The sequence below is a fragment of the Pocillopora damicornis genome, chromosome 1, assembly GCF_964200805.1.
Source record: "Pocillopora damicornis chromosome 1, jaPocDami1.2, whole genome shotgun sequence".
In the NCBI taxonomy this organism is placed as follows: Eukaryota; Metazoa; Cnidaria; class Anthozoa; order Scleractinia; family Pocilloporidae; genus Pocillopora; species Pocillopora damicornis.
This window is the reverse complement of record NC_142670.1, coordinates 1,427,823-1,453,663: the sequence shown is the minus strand read 5'-3', so window position 1 is coordinate 1,453,663 and position 25,841 is coordinate 1,427,823. Positions and strand designations below refer to the sequence as shown.

At 39.4% G+C, this 25,841-nt stretch overlaps 4 protein-coding genes across 4 annotated transcripts; 3 read left to right on the top strand and 1 right to left on the bottom strand.

The window, feature by feature from the left end:
• The first annotated feature begins 6,679 nt into the window (after nucleotides 1-6,679).
• On the top strand, nucleotides 6,680-14,648 carry LOC113669426 (uncharacterized). The gene is made up of 6 exons (XM_089190628.1): nucleotides 6,680-7,684; nucleotides 8,015-9,762; nucleotides 9,995-10,168; nucleotides 10,276-11,641; nucleotides 11,936-12,250; nucleotides 12,797-14,648. The coding sequence occupies exons 1-6, from the start codon at nucleotides 6,817-6,819 to the stop codon at nucleotides 13,075-13,077; spliced, it is 4,752 nt and encodes a 1,583-aa protein (XP_089046754.1). The 5' UTR covers nucleotides 6,680-6,816; the 3' UTR covers nucleotides 13,078-14,648.
• Nucleotides 12,422-19,009, bottom strand: LOC113669428 (translation machinery-associated protein 16). Its single transcript, XM_027185455.2, has 7 exons — nucleotides 18,259-19,009; nucleotides 18,004-18,110; nucleotides 17,310-17,347; nucleotides 16,559-16,646; nucleotides 15,739-15,887; nucleotides 14,891-14,933; nucleotides 12,422-13,431 (listed from the first exon to the last, which is right to left on the bottom strand). Exons 1-7 carry the CDS (start codon nucleotides 18,259-18,261, stop codon nucleotides 13,296-13,298), a joined length of 564 nt encoding a protein of 187 aa, XP_027041256.2. The 5' UTR covers nucleotides 18,262-19,009; the 3' UTR covers nucleotides 12,422-13,295.
• LOC113669427 (mitochondrial import inner membrane translocase subunit Tim29) lies at nucleotides 18,406-19,179 on the top strand. Its single transcript, XM_027185454.2, has one exon. It carries the CDS (start codon nucleotides 18,406-18,408, stop codon nucleotides 18,997-18,999), a length of 594 nt encoding a protein of 197 aa, XP_027041255.2. The 3' UTR covers nucleotides 19,000-19,179.
• Nucleotides 19,180-21,121: 1,942 nt separating this feature from the next.
• LOC113669354 (uncharacterized) lies at nucleotides 21,122-23,182 on the top strand. The gene has a single exon (XM_027185367.2). It carries the CDS (start codon nucleotides 21,745-21,747, stop codon nucleotides 22,990-22,992), a length of 1,248 nt encoding a protein of 415 aa, XP_027041168.2. The 5' UTR covers nucleotides 21,122-21,744; the 3' UTR covers nucleotides 22,993-23,182.
• The last annotated feature ends 2,659 nt before the right edge of the window (nucleotides 23,183-25,841 follow it).

Genomic DNA, 25,841 nt, shown 5'->3' with positions numbered 1-25,841 from the left:
AAAATATTGGAATAAACCAAAAATAATGAACCGGATAGACGCTGATCGCACTCGAGATAATCTTGTAAAATTGAGGATAAATTTTTGCAGATGCACAAAATTTTGACGTGGTCCTTTTAAATACCCACCCAGGTAGGTGAGGTAACCCGCCTAGCCGTGGTCGAAATAAATAAAACGCGTTTACATGCAATCTTACAACCACGGGGTGCTGGGGTGAGGTTTCTTGAGGTTGTTGGTGCGCTTGCAATTAAGGAGTTTGAGCAGAGGCGTCCCAAGCTCACATCTCGAAAAAGACGAAAGATTAATTATCGGATACATATGTATTTATTCATGAAAGCGCACGCGTTATGTTACGCGGTGTTTGGTTTCGCGAGAAACCGTTGACTTATACGTTATACGGAATAGTTTGGGAAACCAAATATGGTCGATTTACAACGCTAAATATTCCGAAATGTGAACATTTTACACTCCTTGTGTGTCTGTTGCGGTTTCTGGTGGTTTCTGCCATGAGACGGCTAGGAAATGTACAAAGTTTTAAAACATACATGTTTCGCTTTTGAGCTTTTTGCCATGAATGCGACCCCGGCTAGGCGGGTTACCCCACCTTGACACGTTTACATGGCAAATTGTCACCCCGGCTGACAGGGTTACCCTACCTGGCAGACCGGGCAACCCGCCTAGGCGGGTCACCCCACCTATCATGTAAACGTGATCAAGATAAAATAAGAAACTATATGGACAGGCGGGTTACCCCACCTAGGCGGGTTACCTCACCTACCTGGGGTCCCCCACCTCCAAGTTAACAGGCCCTTAAAGTCAATTAGAAGTTTGTACTTTCCTGTTAGAAAATAATCTTTAAAATGCGCCTCTCTGTCAACAAAATATGCGAAAGTGATTGAAAAATCTAGGACTAATGATACCTTTCCAGCCCTTAGTTGGGATTTAAAATTAACACTTTAATTTTTTCATGTTCGTTTATTTATTTATTTTATTTATCTTTTGTGTATGTATCGATTTAAAAAAACATTTTAAAAGTTTCTTACGTGATTTAACACCATGCAAAGTGAAAATCTTTGCTTTGTATTTTCATACGACTCACAAGTTAAAGGCGTTTGTGGAAAGAAGTGAAACACCATCTCATAAAAACGGCTGCGTGGATGGCTAGGCTGTTTTGGACTTTCACTTAGGGCCTGTTTACATGGAGGTGGGGGACCCCAGGTAGGTGAAGTAATCCGCCTAGGTGGGGTAACCCGCCTGTCCATATAGTTTCTTATTTTATCGTGATCACGTTTACATGATAGGTGGGGTGACCCGCCTAGGCGGGTTGCCAGGTCTGCCAGGTAGGGTAACCCTGTCAGCCGGGTGACAATTTGCCATGTAAACGTGTCAAGGTGGGGTAACCCGCCTAGCTGGGGTCGTGTTTATGGCAAAAAGCTCAAAAGCCCCACCTATCATGTAAACGCGATCAAAATAAAATAAGGAATTATATGGACAGGCGGGTTACCTCACCTACCTGGGGTCCCCCACCTCCATGTAAACCGGCCCTTAGATCAATTCTCGTCAACAGACTGCCCGGTTCTCGGTGCGTTTAAGGAATTGATTTCCGAATCCCACCCATAAAAATTGCCGATTCCCTTGTCCCGTTCGTAGTAATAATCCTGCATATCGCTTCCTTCTTACTTTCAACTAAGCCCAATTCTGGATCCCGAAAAACCTATCGGGGACTCTCCTAAAGTGGCTATCGGGTAATTGACTGGATGCGGCAATGCGTTGTCGACAGTTTCTCATGTGATCTACTGTGCGATGCAGATTATGTCGAGGAAACAGCACGACACCTTTATCAACACATTACTGAGCACAAATATTCGGCAATCGGTCGACATTTCGTGGAAGCTCACGGTAGCAACCACCTCTTGAAAGAAAACCAATTAAGAGTTTTTAGAAAATGTCACGGAAAATTTGATTGATGTCTTCGAAATGCTGCTCATCAAGAATCTCAAGCCTAGTTTTGATATACAGACGGCTGGACTCCATACGTGCCAAACTTTTTGAATCAATCATCTGTGAAGGCTTTGTTGACCGAGATGTTGATAGCAAGAAATAAGGGCAAGATCTTTTACCCAAAGAAATCAAGCCGTCAATTGTGAATCGGCAATGTATTATTTATCGTTTCTCGTGTGATCTGTGCGATGCAGATTATGTCGGGAAACAGCACGGCACCTTTATCAACGCATTACTGAGCACAAATATTCGGCAATCAGTCGACATTTCGTGGTAGCTCCATCGACTGTCAATCAAGGCAAAAATCACATGTCAATCAGTTAATGTGTAAACTTCAGTGAAAGCTGCAACTTTTCTTTCGAAACTTTTAAAGCGTTTTGCAGCTCAGGATGAGAAGGTAAATATTTCAATTTGTTTTCACAAGTGATAAATCGTTATTTGCGTGCATAAATTAGTAATTGTCAAAACCGCCTCACTACCACGAGTAAACGAGATGAGTTAACGCCGTTCTTTTTTGTGTGTAATATGAATTCGAGATGGGCTCCCTGTCAAATCAAGCCGAATCGATCGGCCAAGAAAACGTTATAGCTTCGGGTTTCAGCGATTAAAGTTTAACTTCGAACATGCGATAAGTATTGATAATTGCAGTAGTTTTCTTGTGCCACACACATAATTAAGCTATTATCCAATAATTATCCAAGTGCAAAAGCGAAAGGTAAATACAAAGTGACTTTTCTCCTTTAACTTGAGTGAGTGAGTGAGTTGACACCTGCTAACTCGACAAAACAAAACATGGGCATGCTAAGCATGCAAGAGTTATACTTTTTGGTAGGTGGATTTATTGAAACACTGTAACATTTTTACAAAACGAAAGAGAATCAACCCGGAAAAGAACGAAAATATCGAATTACCTCACAGGTATTTTGTGGTCGATTGTGTGTGTTGTGCGATTGTAATAATTGTAACTAAAATTAAACTGTAGACCTTGTACAAAATGCAGACTAAGTACAAAATGCAGACAGAGATTTTAAACTGTTTTTTCGTCTGAGCGTCACGCAATCGGTTTTCCGCAATCATCTTTCACGATCATTTGCATTATTGTGAAATATTCCTTGCACGTTTCTTGATATGTTTTGTTTTTACCGAAGCGGCTCTTGCATTTTGGTTTCTAAAAAAGCGGCCACAATCGTTCCTAATAGAATTTCAAGCTTTCAGATGGTCTTTCTCACCTCGCGCACGAAATGTCACTATGGATTAATTAACACGCGCAATATTCGAGAAACAACTGAGAGCCTTGCACGTCGTCCGTATTATCATCTTTTGAACAGATATGTGTTAAATTTGTTGACAGAGATGCCGACCGAGACCAAAACTGGATAAAATTTCCGCACAGCCCCATACTATTGTAAAAACAAATCTGTTTCCTCATTGGCGATGTATTGTTTTTGTCATTGTTTTCTCTATCTAAGAACTGAATGTATAATTTAGTATGGGGCTGTGCGGAAATTTTACCCAAAACTGTTCTATCCACTTGATATAAACATTTTTAACGTTCAGGGGTGTACACACACTGATTCTTACTTATGTGACTTATTTAACAATTAACAAACTCTCATAGAGCACGCTCTTTTAACCAATGAAAGCATGCGTTGTATCCGAACTTTATTATAAACTCTCATAGAGCACGCTCTCTCAACCAAAGAAAGTGGGCGTTATATCCGAACTTTGTTATAAATTGTTATAAGCTTACATAAAGGACTGGCGAATTTTTATAAGGAAAGCGAAGCAATGTTTTCGTGACTGGCCATTTGTTTACTGTCTCACGGTTTTATCTCTCACCTGTTTGGTGATTACGAAAAGATTGATATGTGAAAGTCAGACTTCACTAGCGGTATAGTCGCCAAATAATGTTACCTGGTAACCGTACCAATGATAAAAAGCCAAAATGACCTTGAGCTCGAGATTGGATGCATGCTGGATTAGAAAATTGAAAGGGAAATAATTCCAATCTCCCCATGCGAAAGCCACGTACAAAAACGACAGTATCAGTTTCTTTTTCATCATTTATCACGCAAAAACATCCTTATGTATATCCTATTTAGTTGAAACTTGTACTTTTAGATTGGTTCCTCACAATCGGAAGAGAGGAAACGAAGTAACCATACCCTAGCTTGAGACCAGTTTACTTAACTCACTCACTCTGACAAATTCGTTTACCACCCAGGCTCCATGTTTCCATTTACTTCTGCCCAAAAAAGCATCACTTCAAACGATTTTTTTCTATGAGAACTGAACAGCACAGAAACTTAAACAAATAAATTAATAAAAGTGATACTTACAGCCTTGTTACCATTTTACATATGAAGCAACAATTATTCAAACACATGTTTAAATTCCCCATTATAAATTTTCCCTGCACAACTCAAACCAGATTAGAACCACAAAATGCCACAGAATGAACAAGAATGTGCTGAGCTGGTGAACTAAATTACTTCACATAAGGAAAGATAGATTTTTGGGAACACACTCATGCCAGGTACAAGCAGAATTTCCATCATTTTGTGACTGGATTAGACAGAAATTTCAACATTGGCAGAAATCAACTGGGTAAAGAACTCAAGCATGTGTAAATCAAGAATCACCATCATGGTACCAAAAGATGACATATGCAATAACAAGGAAACTCTGCAACAAAGGTTGTCTCACAACTTTACTGAACACAACGGGGTTGTTGCACCATACATAAATATCACAAATACTGTGGGATTGCTTCATGGAAAACAAACTCCAAAAGAAACTGCTATGATACCAAAACAAAAATTACTGCTTTATTCCTACATCATTGATGTTTTTTCATGGATACAGCTGAGTACCTTACCGTTGTCACAATGTGTTCTCACTTGGGGCTGTGTGAGTAATCTTGGGAAACAAACCCTCAAGCAGCTGCCTTGAAATCGCATTATCATGACTAAAAAAGGAGAACAAGAATGCAAAACATGCTTGGAAAACTGACTTTATAATGTTAAAATCAGGTTATTATTACATATATGGCACTTTATTTAAAATAATTAATTGAATTACCTTGTGCGTCGTTCAGCAACTATACCGAAACCACACACCAATCATGCCAAAACCTGGCATATTAACGTTATTCAGTATGGAAAACTTTATCAAGTGATTTTATGCTATTCATTTTGAAACACACCCTACTGTTACTAGATGTAAAAATTATGAAAGCAAATCAAATCAAACACATAAGTTCACTGATACAACACTTCCTTTACAAAGTTGACCCACGATATTTCAACTTGGAATACATAAAAAAATTGACCTACACATAGATATTAACATTACGACCACAAGCAAAGCAGCTTTATTTCACAAACCTTAAAATGTACTAGACATCAATTTCACCTTTTCATAAATTTCAACGAAATTTTGGTAAAGAAAAGGAAAGGAAAAAAGAAAAGAAAGAAAAGGAATGTAAATGTCTCATTAACTCGAAACAAACGAAATCGATTTCAAAATAAGAGCACAAGTAGATCACATAATAATAGCTTACCTCGGTTAATCATTCATTTCAGATGAGAGAATCAGACATTCATCTAGAGATAGCGCCGAGCAAACCAATTCCAGAAAAATATAATAGGCACACTCAACAGATCATAAATCTTGCAACACAGCTTGCTGCCAAAGAACTGCTCAAATCAAAACGTCTGGTGCAATCCATCAGCACCCAAAGTGATCCACTCACTCTCGTCGAGAAGGAAGAATAACCATGATCGTGCTACAGAGTAGAGGACTCGATTTTCTCTCGAACAACTGTTCATCATTTTCACAGCATGAGTAATAAGTTTACTCTAGGTAATCTGATGTCTTTCATCTGTCCAGCAGTATCACATTATTCATAAAAGCGCGGTAAAATGCACGTTAAAAACACAGGAAAGCCGGCATTTCTCAATCAAAATGGTGATCGCTCTCTCCGAATCGCGCGTTAATTCGTTGAAACTTGAAGACTCTGATTAGTGCGAGTTGTCAAAATACGATAATCTGATTGATGCGAGATACGTACCCTAATACCGCGATCTGATTGAAGCAAGATACATCACTTAATGCGGCTATCTGATTGGTGCGAGGTACATACCCTAATACGGCAATCTGATTGGTGCGAGCATCATACCACTCTAGACGCTAACATAGAGTTCTTTTTTTTTTTTGACAAGAAAATTGCTCATCATGATTTTCTCTTAAGTTCAAGTTTATATGTTATCATAAACTCTACTGTAGAAACCAATCCCCCTCTTAGCCCCAGTCCGCGCGGCTATCCATGTAAGTTTAACCTTCGCGAGGATCATGCAAATAAAAAAGGTGTGAGCTCGAATTGAAATCATCACGAGAACGTTCCTATACCAGCAGTATTCCAAAATCGTCTGGTAAATTGCCCTTCGTCGATTGTCCGTGTTTCTCATATTATTAGTATTGTCTATGTTATACGTATTTCTTGTTATTTTTATTTCTTATGTTATTTCCAATCTTGTAGTTAGTTGTTCCGTTCTTAATGTATTATGTTCGTAATACTTTACTTAGAAACCACTGGCAATGACGTTTAAAAATAAGAGTTCGGTCGAGTTGTCAGGAAATTAGACTCTCCTAAATTTATTGCTTCACGAAGGAAAGTGGAAGTCAAGCCTTAAAATCTCCGCCACCACGACCCACGGGGCAATCAACATCAACATAAGCTCCTACACAACTACCCATGGAACAATAAAAAGCAACAAAAGCCCACCACTTTCAACCACCCAAAGGGAAATATACATGGACACGATCCCCGACACCACCACCCTAAGAAAACTCACGCCAACCCAAACCCCACCACCACCAATGGGGACGAAAGCATCAAAAAACAATGAACCCCCATCACCACCACCAACCCTAACAGAACCATTATCATCACTTCCCACGGGACAATCAATGCAACCACAAACCTCACGAACCCTGCCACCCCTACCAACACTATCCACGGAACAATCCACGACACTGGCCCCTCTATTTAGACAGTACAAAGAAAAATCAACATCAAGCCAATCTCTATCACCACCTATGGGAAAGTCAGAATCATCAGAGTCCCCAGCACCAACATCCATGGGACAATCATCAATAACAATGCCACCACCCCTCCCACCTAAAAGAAAGACGACAACAACACAACACCCTGTACCTATGGGAAAGTCAGAATCATCAGAGTCCCCAGCACCAACATCCATGGGACAATCATCAATAACAATTCCACCACCCCTCCCACCTAAAAGAAAGACGACAACAACACAACACCCTGTACCTATGGGAAAGTCAGAATCATCAGAGTCCCCAGCACCAACATCCATGGGACAATCATCAATAACAATGCCACCACCCCTCCCACCTAAAAGAAAGTCGACAACAACACAACACCCTGTACCACAAGAAGGAAAGTCGACACCAACCCTAACAGTACCATCATCATCACTTTCCATCGAGCAAGTTCCTCTTTGCAAAAGCATTCGTGTTATCGGTTTTTCAGATGGCACTACCTATAAAGTAATTCAACGGTTTTTTGAGAGCCTTAGGAACAATGGGGGTCCTGTGGAGAAGGTTACCTATGTACTCGAGAGTGCAGCTGTCGTCGTGTTTCAAGAAGCAACAGGTTTGTTTTCTTAATAACGATACCAATCAGTAATTTGGGTGTAGGTTAATTTCTCTGAATAATAACTAAAATGAACTGATGGTTGACATGACTTTAAAATGACGAGAGCGGATTTGGTGGATTGATTGAATGATTGGTTGATTGATTAATGGATTTATTGACGACTTGATTGATTGAATGAGTAATAGACCGATTGATTGATTGATTAATTAATTCATTAACTGTCTACTACATGAATTGTCTCAAGCCCAACCTTCCTCATTCGAGTTTTATGAAGAATTATTTTCAGCAAAAAGACTTACTTCGCACCACTCCTCTTCATCCTAACAGATATGCAAAGAGTCATGGCCTTACACAGAGAGAAACCACTAATCTCAAATGGGAAAACGCTGACCCTTGAAATTTACAATGAGCCTCATCAGTTGCAAGACAGCAAAGAAGGTGATAGACCACAAAATGAAGGTGAATTGAGAGCGAGTGTGGACACGATGTTTACGGCTGTAGATCCAGATGTGATGGAATACATCGCCAAAACAGCATTTCAGGATCAACTTAACAGCTGCTTGGCTAAAAAGAAAGGGTGTATCACCTGGAAACCCAACCAAAAAACAGCTGCAGTAGAGTATCACGGCGAGAGTGGAGGCGATTCGTGGAAGTCTGACTGCTTAGGAGAAGTACAAAATTTCGTCGAAAAGTTTGCGAAGTGTGATGTCCCGGTATACAAGGATTTCTGGCAAACTGTGGTGGCTCACGTGCCTTTGGGATTTGATCCTTCCCTGCTAAAAATTAGCGATAATACTCATTCTTTGAGGATTGTTTGCTTGAAAACAGATTTAAAAGGTAACGAGGAAAAGGTGAAAAATAAATTGAAAGAGCTATATCTCAAGGAGATCCGGAAAGCCCTCATAAATAACAAAATTGAAATTGTTCCTAAAGAACGCTTAATTTTGCTGAAAAAACTGAAGTTTGTTGAGAACCTTAAGGAGAAAAACCGAGAAATTGAAATCAGCCTGGATTTTGAAAAAGGAGAACTAGGTTTCAAAGGTCCTCAGCAACAACTGGTTGAGGCAATCGTGAAGTTTCAGGATCACATGAATGACATGGTTGAAAAATCTCTGAAACTATCCGTACATATAAAAGAGATTTTGGGCTCAAAAGAGGGGCTTCAGACAGTGAATGGTGAATTGGAAAAACATAACGTGCAGGCAGTGGTCTTCATTGATAAAGAGGCCAGGGTGGTAGGAGTATCAACTGCGCATGTCGACAAATCTTTGGAGGTTGTTAATAGGTTGATGCTGGAAGAAAAAGTTCACGTGGAGGAAGAAAGTAAAATTTTGCTACAATCCCATACCTGGTATCTACTGTGTCAGGAGATTAACACCCAGTCCACTGTCCACGTTCACGGAAACTCCTGGAATGATGTATACTTAGTTGGGTTCCGAGTAAACGTTTCTCACGAGATGAAAAAGTTACAGACCTTCTTGGAAAAAAACCGCATCATCATGAAACGTTGGTTTCGGTGTCGTGAGAAAATTATTAAAAAGTATCTCGTCGACATTCGTCATGAAGATTTACGCTGCATTGAGGTTCAGCTGAAAGAATTTCAGGTGAAGATAGAAACAGGAAATCCTGGCAATCTCCTTGAAATATCCGGAAAAGAAACAGGCTTGAAAATGGCAATAGAGAAAATTGATGATCTTCAAAAGAATATCGTTTGGGGGACGTTAAGAGTGGAACTGCCAGGCCTCCGTAGATATTTTGAATGCGGGAAAGAAAACTACTTAGTGATGTCTGTGAAAAAGAAACACGCTTGCACCACAAGCATCCAAAAAAGTTTTATGCAAACTGACGAAGACGAATTAATAAGTGTAGATTACGCCTCATCAGCAGGTAATACCAACCATGAAGACGATGAAGATGGCTGCGGTGGCGCCGAGGACGAAAAAGACGACGATCCAAATGGTGATAATAGTGCCGATGAAGGTGAAACAGGCACTTCTGTAGTTGACGATTCCCCTCTGCTAACAGAACATGGACACAAAATATCATGGAAAATGGGGAACATTGAGGCAGAAAAGGTGACAGTTGTTTAAACTAGTTTTTTCATCTTAAAATACGTACTTTGAAGGTTGTGAAAATATCAGCTCAACAGCATGGACTAGTGTTTCCTCATTTACAGATGTTCATGTCGCAAGCTCTGTTTCAAAATGGTGATATCGCTGTTGCAAAACACCCCATACATATTTTTTAGCCACCCGGAATGTTCTGACGTCTTCTAAGAACGTAAAATAACATTTACTTGAATTGCAGGCTGATTTATTAGTCAGCTCCCAAGGGGCATGTGCAGAAGCAATCATTAAGGTTGGTGGTCCAAAAGTAGCATCTCCAAAGATTGGAGACGTCACAGTATCTGGTGGTTTTGCCTCTGTCAGGCACGTGATCCACATCCAGTGTTGCAATTGGAATGGTGGCCAAGGTGAAAAAGTAGGTATTCAATTTGTTGGATTAGACAAGTTACTGGATAAGTTACACTTCGTATGCGTAAAAGGATGCATGCAGCTTTCAAATCAATGTGTTTTATTTCTATATAGACGTTACAGGGCCTTGTTCGAAAGTGTCTGCAGAAATGTGTTGAGCTAGGAGCGACTTCCATTGCATTTCCTGTAATAGGTACCGGGAATCTAAACTTCCCTCGTGATGTAGCCTCCAGACTAATGTTGGAAGAAGCAATCACCTTCTGCGAAGCTCACCCCGCATCCTCTTCGCTGGATATTCGATTTGTGGTTTACCAGCAAGATCGAGCATTAACTGCTGCTTTCCAACAAGAGATGGACAAATTAAGAGTCAACCAAAACGTACACAAGGCTTTAAAAAAGACTCCCGTGCTTATTGAAGTGGCTCATGGTGACCCCTTCCTGGAGAAAACAGACGCCATTGTGAATATTGTCGGCATGGACTTGAATATGGATAGAGGAACGGTGAGCAAAACGATGAAGATGCTGGGCGGTCAGCGGATACAGGATGAGTTGAATAAGTTCCCACAGCAACCGTGTGGGTCAGCGGTGATGACCACTAGTGGAAATCTACCATCACGTCATATTATACACATTATATCCGACTCAGCAAATGAAAGCCATCTCCAGCAGTGCCTGGAAAGGTGTTTCCGACTTGCAGAAATACATGGTCTTGGCTCCGTTTCCATCCCCGCAGTTGGGACTGGTGGATTCCAAATGTCTGCTACAGAATCCGCTAACGTGATATACCGAGCTCTTAACAACTTCTGCGGTAGTTTTAACTCTGTCCACACAGTAAGGATTATTATCTTTCAAGTCCAAATGATGCAGGCATTTCAGCAATTTCAACATAATTCAAAGAAAGTCGTAACCCAGTGCATCGCATTAGATGGTCGCTTTAGAGTGAACGTGCTTAACTGTGTAGATATTTGTGTCGCGGGCAAAGAGCCAAACGTCGCAGATGCTCTCAAATTCCTGAAGAAAAGTTTCTCCAGGGCTTTGACAACAGAAAAGGTGGAGAGCGACGTGGTTAGAAAACTTTCCCAAAGGAAGATTGAGACTCTGAGAAGAAAAGCCGATGCCCGTGACTTGAAACTTAAAGTCGAAGATGCCGCTACTCGTATCTTAGTTCAGGGTGAATCTACAGAGGTAAACAAAATGGTCGTGGAGATCATGAAAGAGTTGGACAAGATTAAAAAGAAAAAACAGGAGCAAGAGCAAGCGCATCTGATATCAAAAAGTGTGGAATGGGGCTTCGAGACGCAAGGCATTAAAATGGTTTTCAATCAGACATCAAACGCTATGATTGAGTCGGCGGACAATGAAGGCAAGTCAGAAATAAAGATATCTTTATTTGGAGAGCAGTTCCTCGTAGATTTGAAGAAAAATATTGGACGCGGACAACAGTCAGGAGAAAAGATAACTCTGACGAGAAAGATAAAAGGTTAGCTAGTCAATGTTTTCTTTTTTCTCGTTTCAGCTCAAAACCTACGAGTAATCGTGCAGTAATAGTTAGCTGCTAAGATGATCCTTTCGTTGAGGTGACGACGCCAATCATTATTACTCTTCTCTATGTGACAAAAAGAAAAAGAATTTTATGGTACCAAAAGGAAGAGTTATTAAGTCTTTAAAAGGAGACCAGACTCTCGTCGATGTCGCTGAGGTACAAATAAAGGAAAGCATTCTTGCTCACTTTAACCTTTCATACACCATAAAGTCAGGCTTTTTTGTTCCCTAGGATTTCCCCTTCCAACGCACTGGGAACCAATGCCCCGACCTGATATGATTGTGCACACAGAGGTGCTGTTACCAGACTCTTCTGAATACAAAAATGTCAAGGACATGATTGAAGCGACCGCTAGAGGATTGAGTATTCAGAAGATTGAACGAGTGCAGAATCCTTACCTGTGGCAAGGTTACATGGCGTGGAAACAGAAAATTGAGTCTCTCTGTGGAGGAAATAGCGAACAACAACTGTTTCATGGGACGAATGCTAAGAACGTCAGCCATATAAACGCACAGGGATTCAACCGAAGCTTCTGTGGAGTCCACGGTAAGTTTTCCGATTTGAAAGCCTATGAGCGGACGTGAGGACGTAGTCCTGAGTTTACATGCGCTGAGTACTTAAGAAGAGTTTTCACTCGTACAAACGTGATAACAATCTTACGAAATGGCCATTTAATGTCGCCTTCAGTAAGAAAAAAAAACGGGAAAGAAAGAATCGTTCAAAGTTGCACATGCAGTAATGTAATGTAAACTTAGTTGACCACTCCGCAACGGGACTTTTCAGGGTTAATACAAACAAATTGGAACAGACATTGTAAATAAAGTGTTTAAGAATCCTAATTTACAGGAGGCAGACCAGTTGGCTCTATACAAAGCGCAGCAAAGGAATTGAATCGGGGCAAATGAAAACAAATCCGGTGAGTAACAGGGTTGAGGGCTTGAACCTGAGACCACCAGATTATAAGCCCCAGCGCCCTGACTACTCGGTCACACTGCCCCCAGAGGTCATTACATCCGGATAAGAATTATTGCAAATACACCCGTCAGCGATTTTTATAACAGTTTGCTTTATAATCTTCTACTTTTTTTCCAGGAACAAAGTACGGACGGGGTGTATACTTTGCCAGGGACGCCAGGTACTCTGTTCATTACACTGGGAAAAGTGATGTTAGCTGCCACATGTATCTTGCCCGAGTCCTGGTAGGAAATTACTGTGCAGGGAAACATGACATAAAGGCGCCTCCACCGATAGACCCTTCGAGACCAGAAGTGCTTTACGATTCTGTCGTGGATCAGACTCAAAATCCCAGCATGTTTGTAGTTTTTCATGATACTCAGTGTTACCCGGAGTACCATATAACCTTTGAGAAATAATGTCATTGTTAAGATTTTGTAAAATTCTTGCCCAGCCTCTTGCTTTTAACACTCAACCATCCTCCGCTCACAGAGACTCACAAGAAGCTCATTTCCTGACCTGAGACTTCGCAGAAGTTGGGCCACCATTGCGCCACACAACAACTCGAGGCTTTTTTTAAGGTCAAACCCGTTTTGCAAATGATCAACCTCAGAATACCAATACCCTACATTTCATTTTAAGTTTTAATGTTTCCGTCTTTAGGGTTTTCATCTGTTTCATTGTCGTTTCTCGCCTGTTTCTTCTCAAGAGCTGAAGATTTGAATTTTCGCATCCTGATAAGCTTGAGGCTGGCCACATCGCAGTTCCAATCTCTAAAAAACAAAAATAAACCAAAGTTTCTGAGAGAAAACGTAAGATTAAAATACTCATATTCCAGCCAAACACAGCAAAAAATCATCATTTTTGATACATTTTTGCAAAAAAAAAAAAAAAAAAGCGGATTTAGCCTAGAAAAATTTACCATTTACTTTGCAAAGAGTGAAAAAACCCTTTTTAGAAGAGATGCAATGGTGAAATCTGGAGGTACCAAGTTAAAAATCTTCACCCTGAAGAAGTTTTGAGTTCAATTCGCAACTATGCTTTGTAAATAGCCAACTGTGTTTCCTCCTATTGATGTAAATATTAACCCTTTAACTCCCAAGATCTGATTGTTAATTCTCCCCTCTAGCTGTTAAACTTTTCCTAGTAAATTAGTGACGAGAATTCTGTGTTAGATCAAATGACAAGTTTGACATGTTAAGTCTGAGTATTCTCATTACCCGTTTGCTGTATAAAGTATGGATATTCAGTGTTCTCCACAGATTTTGAAGTAGTCAGCTAAAATTATAAAGCAGCCAGCACTTCCAAATAGAGCACAAATTCAAGCCACACTCAAAATTATCTTACAAAAAAAAAGAGAATAATTTTCTGTGATTTTGTTTGACAAAAGTAGCCGGTGCTTGAGACATGAGTAGCCGGCGAAAAAGCCAGTTGCCAGCACCTCTGGAGAACACTGGATATTATTAGGAGAAGTTGCATGTTCATCACTTCAGGGAGTCAAAGGGTTAACCAATTTTTTTCCTAGTTACTCCATGTGTCTGTGTATTTACAGTGAACTAAGGAAGAACTTGATATTGTTGCTCAAATTAAGTTAACCCTTTACACCCTAACATCGATCAGTACCCATATTCTCCACAATCTTTTCTATATGTTTACTTTGGTCTGGACAAGGAGAATTTGTATTACAATCAAAACATCTTAGGTTAGCAATCTCATGATCTTAATGAATGATTCAGCTGTATTGCTGCAAGGAGAATTTGGATGCTGGTCACTCTTAGGCTTTAAAAGGTGAATGTAAGTTACAGTTATTATTGTTATTGCAGAATTTCCCAAGCCTAATTCTTCAAATATTTTTTTTGTCTCTTTCTGTCTGTTCCCAATCAGCTCACAATCCCCTGTAATTTGCCAAAATGTCCACAACACCCTGCTGCACGCGTGAACAACGTTTGATCCAGGTCTGAGACATACAGTAACTGAGATGTATTTTCTTGCTTAACCCTTTCACTCCCACAAGTGACCAAGACAGAATTTCTCCTTACAATATCAATACAATATCAAGCAGGCAGGTAATGAGAATAGAGAAGAATATCAATTATGGGATTATTAGTTGATCCAATACCAAATTCTCTGAACTAACATCATAAGAATTGTATGGCAGATAGTAAGGAGAATTACTAATTAGATCTTGGGAGTGGAAGGGTTAAAGAAAGCAAATCAAGACATTTTACTCACCCAAATTGTGCCAACACTTTTGCAGATGTTAGGTCTGGAAGCTCTGGGTGCAGAAGAAAAAGAACGGAAATTTCATCGTTAGAAATAGGATAACATAAATTGTACGCAATTAAGGCTGGGACAAGAAATAAATTGTGTTGCTTGGAATTGGAAAACATAGAGGAGAAGAAGAAAGTCTGAGACAAGCAATTCTTTGTAGATTTTGTTGAAACTGTTTAATAAAATTATCCCTTCAGAATGTTGAGACAGAGCAGTAATTGAGTCCCTCAGTTTTAACAACAAGTCTTAAAGTATCAATCAATAAATCGTATTTGTGCAATGATCCTGTGAGTTTTTGATCCACATTTACCTTCTAAGATCATTGCAGGTGGGGTGCAGGAGAGCAAATTAGGTTACACTGTATTTACCTGGCTATAAGCAAAGACCCCAAACTTCCAATTTGTAAACTCAGCGGCATCATCACAAAAAACTTAACCAAAACATTCAGCTATAAGCCAAGACCTACCTTAGAACACAATGTTCATGAAAGACAGAGACTTCACCAAAGAAACACACTGATTACCATGAATATTTAGAAGGATTGAAAAGTATAAGAAAGCAAGATTGACTTCTCTGGAAACACACGCAATTGCAAAGCGTTAACCGATAATTAATTGCCGGTAAGTCGAAAAAGTTTTGTTTTAAGGAAAAATCTCGGCTATAATCCAAACCCCTTCTATAGCTCAGATTTTACCAAATATTAGCGTTAATTTGTGCAAAAATTGCTCAGCCTATAGCCAAATAAATATGGCATGTGATAAATCAATTGTCTAGATGCCCAAAAATAGTGTCCAAAACCATTAACCTACCTATTCCACAAGTGTTGTACAGCTCCCTTTCCCGTTCGATAACATTTCTCAGTGTGTCCTCTCTTGATGCATGAGCTCGGCCTTGTCTGCCTTTTATACTGTTCTGTTCATTGATTTGCTGAAGCTCTTCGTCAAAGCGATGTAAATACCTAGAAAATATTTATGAGAATGTTTCATTGCTGTAAGTCATGTCCTTGGGTTGAATGTGTGAGAATTGTGAAAGGTGGAGCAGTCAAGAAAATTCAGAGTTTTACAGTTCTTTACAACTTCTTTTTTTTTATCTTGATTGTGCATGCTAGACAACAAAAGCAATCTTCATTATTTTCATTCTTAAAATAAACATTTCAGCTAGTCTGGCCAACAGATAACAGGTGCTCATCAAAGCAAAATTGAAGACCAGCAAATAAATATCCTTGCAAAATTTAATTCCCTGTCGAAAATTCAGAATGTAATATCCACAAAATATACGGTATATGTATCAAAAAATTATTAATCCATCTACTGATAAGTTCGATTTTGTATCTTCTGTTGTGAAATGACATTCATCTGAAAACATTTCACATAGTTACAAAGTAGAGAATCTAGCTATCATCTTTATTTTAATCTTTAGATTTGTACAAATTTTGTGCAGGCATCAAAAGCGTACACATTTTGAAAAATAAGGTAAAGTTACAAATGTTTGAATTGCAAAATTCACAGCCCTTTTTTCACATTTTCCAAGTAATGAAATTACAAAGAATAAAACCCTGTGAAATACTGTCTTGCCAAAATCACAAATCAGGTATGAATAAAGTCATGCACTTGTAAGACAGTCACCTACCTCTCTATGAGTTCACACACTTCAGAACATGAATACTCTGTTTTATCATGATCCATGTTCTCGAAAAACCATCTGAACTTTTCTCCAACTGAAAAAAATCAGGATATGTCTTCCATCTTGGCTGTACATATTCACAATGTTTTTCGTACAAATCACAGCCAAGTCCAAACTCAGTCACATACACGAGAGACAAAAATCCAAAAGTCTGTATTTGCAACCTTTCCTGATTGCGATATTTCAGAAGGATAAGGATAAGCTTTAAAAAGGCAAAACTGGAGAATGGGGACCTTGAAAAAGTTTCCAGACTGCTCTGCCATAGATCTGAAGCAGACAATACACTACTCCATTTTCACTCTTACTGCTGGAATGATAAAAATCATCTTTGTGTCCCCCCAGTGGGAAATTTCTGCCAATGATCACAATCTTCATATGAAACCACTCATATCTGACATGTTGAATATATCAGTGGTTGAATAAGTAAGCATTTGCCAAGTGCACCCGTTGCCTTAGTTCTCTACAAAGTTCATTAATCTGGATGTCACACATCTTTTTACAAAGCCAACCAACAAAATTGATGAGGTGAATTGGCATGGCCAGCATGCTTACAGAAGTCAATGGTTGAATAAGGTTACCACTCTCACGATGATAACCTTACTGGGAACTGGTACAATAAAATGCCTGGTGTTGGATTTTAGTCTATAATCAGATAAAAGCAGTGCAGACTTTTCAGTTTAGCATCTCAGAACTGTACCTTTTATTTGAAGAAGATAGTTCCTCTCAGTCCTCTTCCTAAATACAATCAAACGACAACAAAAAAAGTGATTGGTGGAAAGGACTTCTGAAAATCAGCTGCAGATGTTTGGAAACAACTTTTGGACACTATACAGCTATTTTGAAAAAGGTTGTTGGAAAAAAAAGCATAAAAGTGATCATAACAACCCCGAAAGGTATTGAGTGTAGCTTTCAGGTTACAGTTCCTAAACCTCTGGATTTCAGGGTAATCTATGAAAACGTCAAGGTAAGAACGAGGCATAGCAGGTTTGATGGATTTGCCTATTTTTTGGACTTATTCAAATTCATCGATTATCAGATATCCAAATTACCTTTTGAGACTGTCAAGTGCACTTATTCCCTCTTTTCCGTCGACTTTTCTCAAAAATGCTGAATGCGGTTAGTTTGCATATATACTCAGGTTTACACAATATTTTCAATCCAGTTTTAGCAATGTTTTTCTCTGTTTCAGTTTTGTATATGAGATGACTGCGATACAAAGTGAATCAGTTCTTTGATAAAGGCAAACAATGGCGAAAAAATGGATTACCTACGAGATTAAGATTTTATCCCAGAATAGTATATATGGAGTTACAAGGAAATCTTTCCAAAAATTAAATTCAAACTGGATTGGGAACTTAAAACGACAACAGAAACTTAAATATTCATCGCACCTTTGAAGTTTCTCATCTCTGTGTGCTTGCCTCGCCAACTTTGTAGCTTTTCTAGAGTTTGGATGTACAACTTTCTTGCAATGCAACTTGGCTTTACCTTCCTTTGGCTATCGGTTAAAATAAAACATAGCGACATTTTGGCAAATCTACGGCAGAACTCAGCAAAATCGGAGTATTAACTCGATCGTAGTGAATAGCGAGAGTTGTGAATTGTAGCATAAAGTTCTAAGCAGGGAAAAAAATGTAAATACGCACCATGTCTAATTTCTAAAGGAGGAAAGTTTCTTGGTTCAGCTTGTTGTGGTCCGTAGGCAGTTCAAACCACGTGAAAATTGTGTGAGTCAATAACAGGTCAGCTGTTGTGTTCGAAGAATCATGCGTCTTCGGCGCGGGATAAACAAGATGGCGGCCCGATTGAGGAGTGCGTTTCGAAACGTAAACCGTATAAACAACATGTTTTTACCGCAGTTTGAAAATTTAAAGCAAAGAAAACTCGGCAGGTCAGCATACAATGTCTTCACAGATTACAAGCTGGTATTTAAGGAACTGTACCAGAATATGAAGGCAAAACCCTTCCGTTCAGCTTGCACCTTAGCATCTCTCGGAGGACTTTACTACGTTTACGAACAGAACCCAGATGTGAATTCTTATGAAGATGCTGTGCTAGAATGTTCCAATGAACTGTTACAGATCAGCCATTTGATAAGGAATCCAAATTCGGACAGTTACGTGCAAAATATTTTGAAATATCGCAATCAGGAAAGGTTGCAAATACAGACTTTTGGATTTTTGTCTCTCGTGTATGTGACTGAGTTTGGACCTGGTTGTGATTTGTACGAAAAACATTGTGAATATGTACAGCCAAGATGGAAGACATTCCCTGAACGTGTGATCGACGTTGGAATTCTAGGACATTGGTTCTTTCTGGAACGAGCAATGAAAGATTATGATGTGAATGAAGCTGAGCTTGCGAACTGTCCACCGGATACTGAGTAGAAACCACGCAGTCGCGCAACTCACGGCTGAATTATCACGCAACGCTTCCTTCTTGCGTTATGTGGCAACTGTAACGATGTTTGGCTAAAGAGACCAGAAACTGAGTTAGTAAAATGGTGACATTCAATAATAAAATGTTGAGATGGAAATGTTTAAATTGCAAATAAAGGCTGAACAGAATTCTTCTATTTGTGTTTATTTTGAAGGTGAGTATGCATGCACCAGACTAGGATTTCATCAACAGGACTTTCTCCTTTGGATTTCAGTTTTCTTTCCTTCCCTCCTCACCTTTTCATATTTTAATGATTCTACTGTTGTTTATTGTGGAACATTGTGGCCTAATTTAGTTGGTGCACTGGACCCTGGGTTGAGAGGTCTGGGTCCAAGACCTGGCCAGTTCATTGTATTGTGTTCTTGGACAAAACACTTTACTCTTGGTGCCACTCTCCCACCAGGAGTATAACTGGGTGCTGATGAATTATCTGGGAAGCCTGATGAAATGCTAGGGGGTAAACATTCAAACTGAGATAAGCTCTAACTGCATGGGCCTTAAGCTTGAGTAGACTTTACCTACCTTACCTTTACCAGTCTGTTGTAGCTGAGAGCTGCCTCAAAGCTCATGAATGAAGACTTGATAGATGAAATACACTGAATTATCGCAACCAGTTTACAGTACAAGTTGTTTGTAGTTGATTTAATATCTCAACCAAGGCACCTCTGACACACCATGCTTCCAATCTCAGGGGTGACTTTAAGGGAATTTCTTGCTACAATGTTAAAGTGAGTAAAATAAAGAGTGAAATTGTTTGACTTAATGCACCAAATTCTCAGAGCTAAAAATTGTATTAAGGAGATATTGTAGAGAGTTGATATTTTGATCTTGGGAGCTTTTTAGCATGATAATACCCTCATATCCGAGTTGTTGCCACACAACTACCCTGCCTCCCCACCACAAGAACGTCATAGTCAGCCTGTCACTCCTCCCAGCTGTGAACCCCTCCCTCCCCTCTGTGCCTGATTTCTCAAAAAAAATGTCATTTTAAAAAGAGCTTTCAAGTATTATTATGTACCACAAGTACTGATTGACTTAAAATATTGTAGTTCACTGTTGTACTTTTTATTCCCAGTGACGGAAGAGATATGAAGAAAAAAATTGTTTCTTTTTCTCTCACGCTAAAGGAGCTTTCAGCGCTACACTGATAACTACAGACGTTGGCCCAGGAGGTGCGTAGATCAACAGCTTTACAGCGACATTCAATTTTCCTGCTCTCAAAACTTAATATGACGCACTCAATTTTCAAGGGCGCAGACTATTTGTCGCGATCACAATTAATCTCGCACCGTCAGCCATTTCAGTAGCTCGCGGCCTTTCGTCTACCACTCATCCTTTTATCTGTTAATTTGTTCTGCAAGACCATAATGAGTAAAAAATATATCTTCACATATGTTTTAAGTATTTAGCTAATTAGCTTGTCGAGAGAACGACTCTATATTGACAACGTACTCGGCCGTTTTGAAAACAACTCTGACATTTCCAAATTTGACTACTTTTTCCTGCGTGCTCTGAGGCAAAGATGTCCGAGGTCATTAAGCAACTTGCTTAATTCAACACTCTTTCTATTTTGATACAAAAGAAGATTAAATGATACATAAACTTGATTACTGAAAACAGTTGTCTCTGCCGGATACTTCGGGTAACGGGCAATCGATCACCTAACTGTTTATTTATCTTTTCAAGCAATCTTTGAAAAAATTAGAAGCATTATAAATGTTTTGTTTGTACAAAAAAAAAAATCTCCATGTGTTGCGAGGTGCTTCGTTACTGAAAATTAAGGGTTGAGTGGGCTTCTAGAAAGAATCTCTAGATCTTTCGGCATCATTTTAGCAGTTAGTCTAAACTGATTGAACATAGCTGTTTGAGAATGTGACCGTCACGAAATACTTGATCCAATGACAGATCCATATATGGGGCCAGATGGTCGAGACTAGTTAAAAATGCCGCCAACCCCTGTCGCTCTTTTACCGAAAAACATCTCCTGAATTCGCTCCAGGCGTTTTGTAAACAAATAATGTTTGTCTAAAATTTTATAAGTTATTTGATTTGCGCTCTGATTTCGGATTTTTGCCAATGAAGTACAAGCGCTCAAATTGACCATCGAGGATCAGATATAAAACACAGACTGGAGCATCTGGGAAATAAGATGTGATAACAGGTATTAGCTTGGGTAGATAAGATAATAAAACCATCATTGATACAATATATGTTCATTCTTCCTCTGTACGCCAGTTGGTATTCATGGCTTTTACTGCCTCGAGGTAATTGCTTAAACAGTGTGAAAGAGTATTAGTACAACTAAACAGATCAACATGGATGGATAACACTTTAAGGACATGGTTATTGAGATATCTTGTTAGGCGGGCCGTTTTGAAAAGTGATCTAACTTCCGCAAGAAGTGGGATTTGAGGTTTGAACCTCAAGAGTTCTCTTCCTCCGGCTTTGCGCAACGAATGAATTGCAGAATATTATTTTGATATCACACTGTGATCCCAGGTGCGTGGATGGCACGTAATAAATAAGCTTATATTTTATTCAGTTCATTAACCTTCCACAAGATTCATGTGCTGCTGACAAACACGGACACACATAACCACGTCCTGGCAGTGGAGCAACTTGATACATATACAAGAGAAGTACACTAATTGAAAACTGTTGTTCATTGATAAACTACAGCGCGGAATACCAACATGAATCGCCAAATTACAGTTAAAATACCACTGATGAAAATTACTTCGTATCACAGCAAAGAAACGAATCCTTTCCAAGCTTCTAATAACAACGTTCAAGTGTCTCCGGTGTTAGCTTTTGATTCTGGCCCAGGATTTGAGTCAAGACCGCTTCTTGAGCCCGACCTTAGGAATCTACCGAATGTAGACTCAACCGAACTAGACAGCTCTTTACGAGATTTATTGATGGAAAAAATGAAATCTGGCAACGTCTTTACCGACGATAACGATGACACTATTTCTGAAATTTCAACGTGCAGCTCGGTAGTCGCTCTAGAGACTGTTGATGAGAGTGATTCAGCAAACACCACTTCAGCGCCGACAGGTAGCCGAACGACCTCGAGGGCGTCTTCGTTTAATGCCGGATCGACGTCGAAGACTAACGAAGGAACCAGTTATCATTCATTAAGCGAAGCCGAAGAGGAAGATGGTCGAAAAACAGCAATGAAAAAGTCTAAGAAAATATCTGACTTGTTTCCGTTTAACGCTGCAAGTCTTGGCGGAAATGGGGTCGCTGATGAGAATGATGAGATTCGACCCCCTGCGCCCTCTGAGAGAAGAAGAAAGCTCAGCATCACTAGAAGAATTTCTCCGCTATCTTTGCATGGAATTTTCGCTGGGAATCAATCTACTGGTTCGAATAAACAAGATGTTACTAACGAGAAAGAAACAAAGAGGACTCGCAAATTATCTTTGACGATATTTCATAAACCAACGAGTGAGAAAGAACGAAAGAGACGAAACACTGACCCACAACTTCCACCAAATCAACAAGTGGCAACTACCATTGAAAACGAAGAGAAGAGAAGAGTAGAAGAGGCAGCGAATTTAGAGCGTAAAGAGTCACAAACCAAGCCTGTCCCTGAACAAGCCTTCTTCAAAGAGGAAGATGTCAAAATCCACGACCTCATTAGGCACGTGCTGCGCGCGCATCTTTTATCAATGAAAGAATACAAGCGAGAGACTTGTGACCGAGTTTGTAAAAGCATCTGTAGGATTTTAAAAACGCTTGTAGAGTCCATGAAGGAGACGGAAAATGTTCAGTGCAAGGTTGTATGCCAAGCGTACATTGGATCCGTGAGAGACGAGGGAATGTTCGCCTCTGTCCAGGCCTTATGGGAGACTGATCGAGATAACTTCGCTGCAGCGAGTTTTAGGAGTGATTCTTTGTTTGGATTTGCGTCTGTTATAACAAACTCTTTATACTGATATATCATATAAATGTTAATCACCACACTAATATATTCATACGATGATGAAATAACTTGCATGTCAGATTCTTCGGGTACGGAAATGTAGGAGCTACGGTTTCCCGCCATGGCGTGTCATGTTTATTTGTTTAGTTTTAGATATCAGTCTGGCTGAAATTGGATTAAAAATATTGAAGTGTTATAACTGATTCTTTCGCTTTTCCTTAATAAGTTTAGCCTTCTTGTAATAATAATATCACAGACTTAATTTCGCCAGAAGTGGTTTATCACTCTGACCTGACGGTTTTCATTTCAAAAGATCCTCCGTAGCCTCACAGCATGCTGGGACATTTTTAAAATTTTCTCGCTAATATCTGAGATAGTAAAGAGGGCAATAGAAGCTCCGTTAGCTTACTGGAACCGAAAATTTGAAAAAGAGGACATACAGAACAAGCAAATTTTTAATGATGAAACTACTTTGCGTAACAGGCTGGTACGACGTGTCCCTTTTCATTCCCGGAATCTTAAGCGGTTATCTCTCTGTGCAGTATACCGCCCACTTCTTATAACCCCTCGTCTGAGAATTAAGCGTCAATTAGATCAAAAATGTCTTTCCATCGATAAGCGTTTTTTTTCTGTGGAGATAGACGTGTTCTCTGCACACATAGGACCTCACGATTTTAACGTGTAGCTCACGCAAAGGGTGTCGATGTTATTCTAAAGTAGTCAGAGAGAAGCTTTTCTCAATCTTTTGACTCCTACGAGTGATTGACATCTAATTTCTCTTTGCAGCATCACCCCTGAATCACATACTAGGGTCATGAGAATAAAGGAAATGATCATCAAATTCTCCTTGCATGCACCATAGGAAATTATAGAGATCAGTATGGAGAATATGCCTACTGATGTTAGGGTGCAAAAGAGTTAATGAAAGAGATTAAATGATCTCTAGGTTAGGGGAAGGAAATTATATAGTTTTTATCTCCTTAATAAAAATATCTGCCCCATTTTGAGATTCTAAAAGGTAACCTGACTTTGCGAAAAACGTCTTCAAATTTTTTAAAAGATTTTTAAACAAGCGCCGCCATTTTTAATCTTGCTTATCTCTTCGGCCAATCAATTACCTGCGTCTAAAACCTCTTCTTTCCATCTCTCGTAGATTTTTATGAAGAACTGGGGGGGCTAAACAAAAGGTTTTCTAAGAAAAACCTTTTTTATTTAACCAGAACGCCGGTGTTTTTTCTCCGCGCGTTGTGATTTGCGTGTACGGTCATTTTGTTAACAAAAATGGCGGCGTCCCGAGTTTTATTTCATGCACATGCATTTGAAGCGGACAATTTTGAAATCGTTAGGCTACTTCCAACAGCGGGAAGTCTCAAAGGTTAAAGTATAATTCTAAACGACAGAGATGAAAATAACATGGTTTCTGAAGCATATTTCTTGTCTATGGAAGAATCATCTACACTTGTTGTCAAGTAAACGTACACAAATTGTCCTAAAATGTTTCCAACAAGATAACCCGTGAAGACTATGCATGACACACTATGAAAACTCGGCTACCCGCGTGGTATGTGTCTTTTCGTTTGTCGGATTTGCACGTAAAGAGCGCGAAACAATTCTCGAGACTTTCCAGTACGCATTTTATCCACATTATCCACATAAGGTCATATATAGAAGTTGTACCTTCAGGTCTGATTAGAAAAAAAAAGGAAACAGACACAAAATCTCTCAATTAGACACAGAAAAACTTGAATCGGTTTTTCGCGCTGTAAACCTATAGCCACAGAGGATCATAGCTAAACCAATTAGACCTAAATTATCTCCGATTCAGTTATTTTTCAGTACGAAGTTAGAATTTTGCCAAAACACACCGCAAACATCTGTATATCATTTTCAGCGACATTCCGTGAGAAATAATATCATGAATGATAAACAATTATTCATCAAAGTAGAGATGAAGAACTAGTGGTGTAATGGTATACACCACACAGAAACCAATACATTAGTTTATTTCCGTCTGTATGCTGAAAAATTAGTCGGCTATATCAAACTCTTTACGCGCAACTTTGTCTAGCCAATCATCGCGCACGAAAAGCGCTCTTACCTGTGTGCTATATTCTTACACGGTATAAATGACTTTGTGTGTTTGGTTTTACTGGTGCAGATCGCAAAGTTTTTCTTAGTAATACAATATTTCCGGAATAGTTTGGTTTCAATTAAGTTAATTATGTTGGCAACAGTCTTAATCAAATGAATCGAATTGATTCATGGGTCAGAGAGTGTATCGATCGGTTTTTTTTTTTTTTTCAGATTTCGAGTTCCCCATGTTCGAGAACCGTTGGCTCGTTTCCCAAACAGCGGCTCTTTATCGAGACTTGTTATTTTGATGAGTATGCTAGTTACTCTAAAGGTAAAACAGAGAACGTTTGTGCATTCGATAATCTGGATTATAGAGACCGCAACCAACGAAACGACCTTGCGGTTTTCATAGTCTCTACACCCAAGCTGACCGGCATAATAACACGCAACTGTGCGTTGGTGTTAATGGCCAAGTAATGTTTATTAATAAAACGCAAAAACAAAGTCTGCTCTCAGGCGTGAACGCTAGACTGTGCATTGATTAAAGAGGGCGGTAAAATTTGCATTATACTGAGCTAAATAATGACTCAATATTATTAAATACTTCCGCGCCTTTAAGAACAACACGCTGTGCTATCAAATACTCAAAAAAACCTATAATGTCCTTGATATTCCATGCTGTGAAAACAGTTCCCATATTCCCACGCCCAGGTTCGGCTGGGAGACAATTAAATCAATTACAAACTAACAGGAGGTTTCTAAATGGAGGATTACTCACTCCTTGTGGTA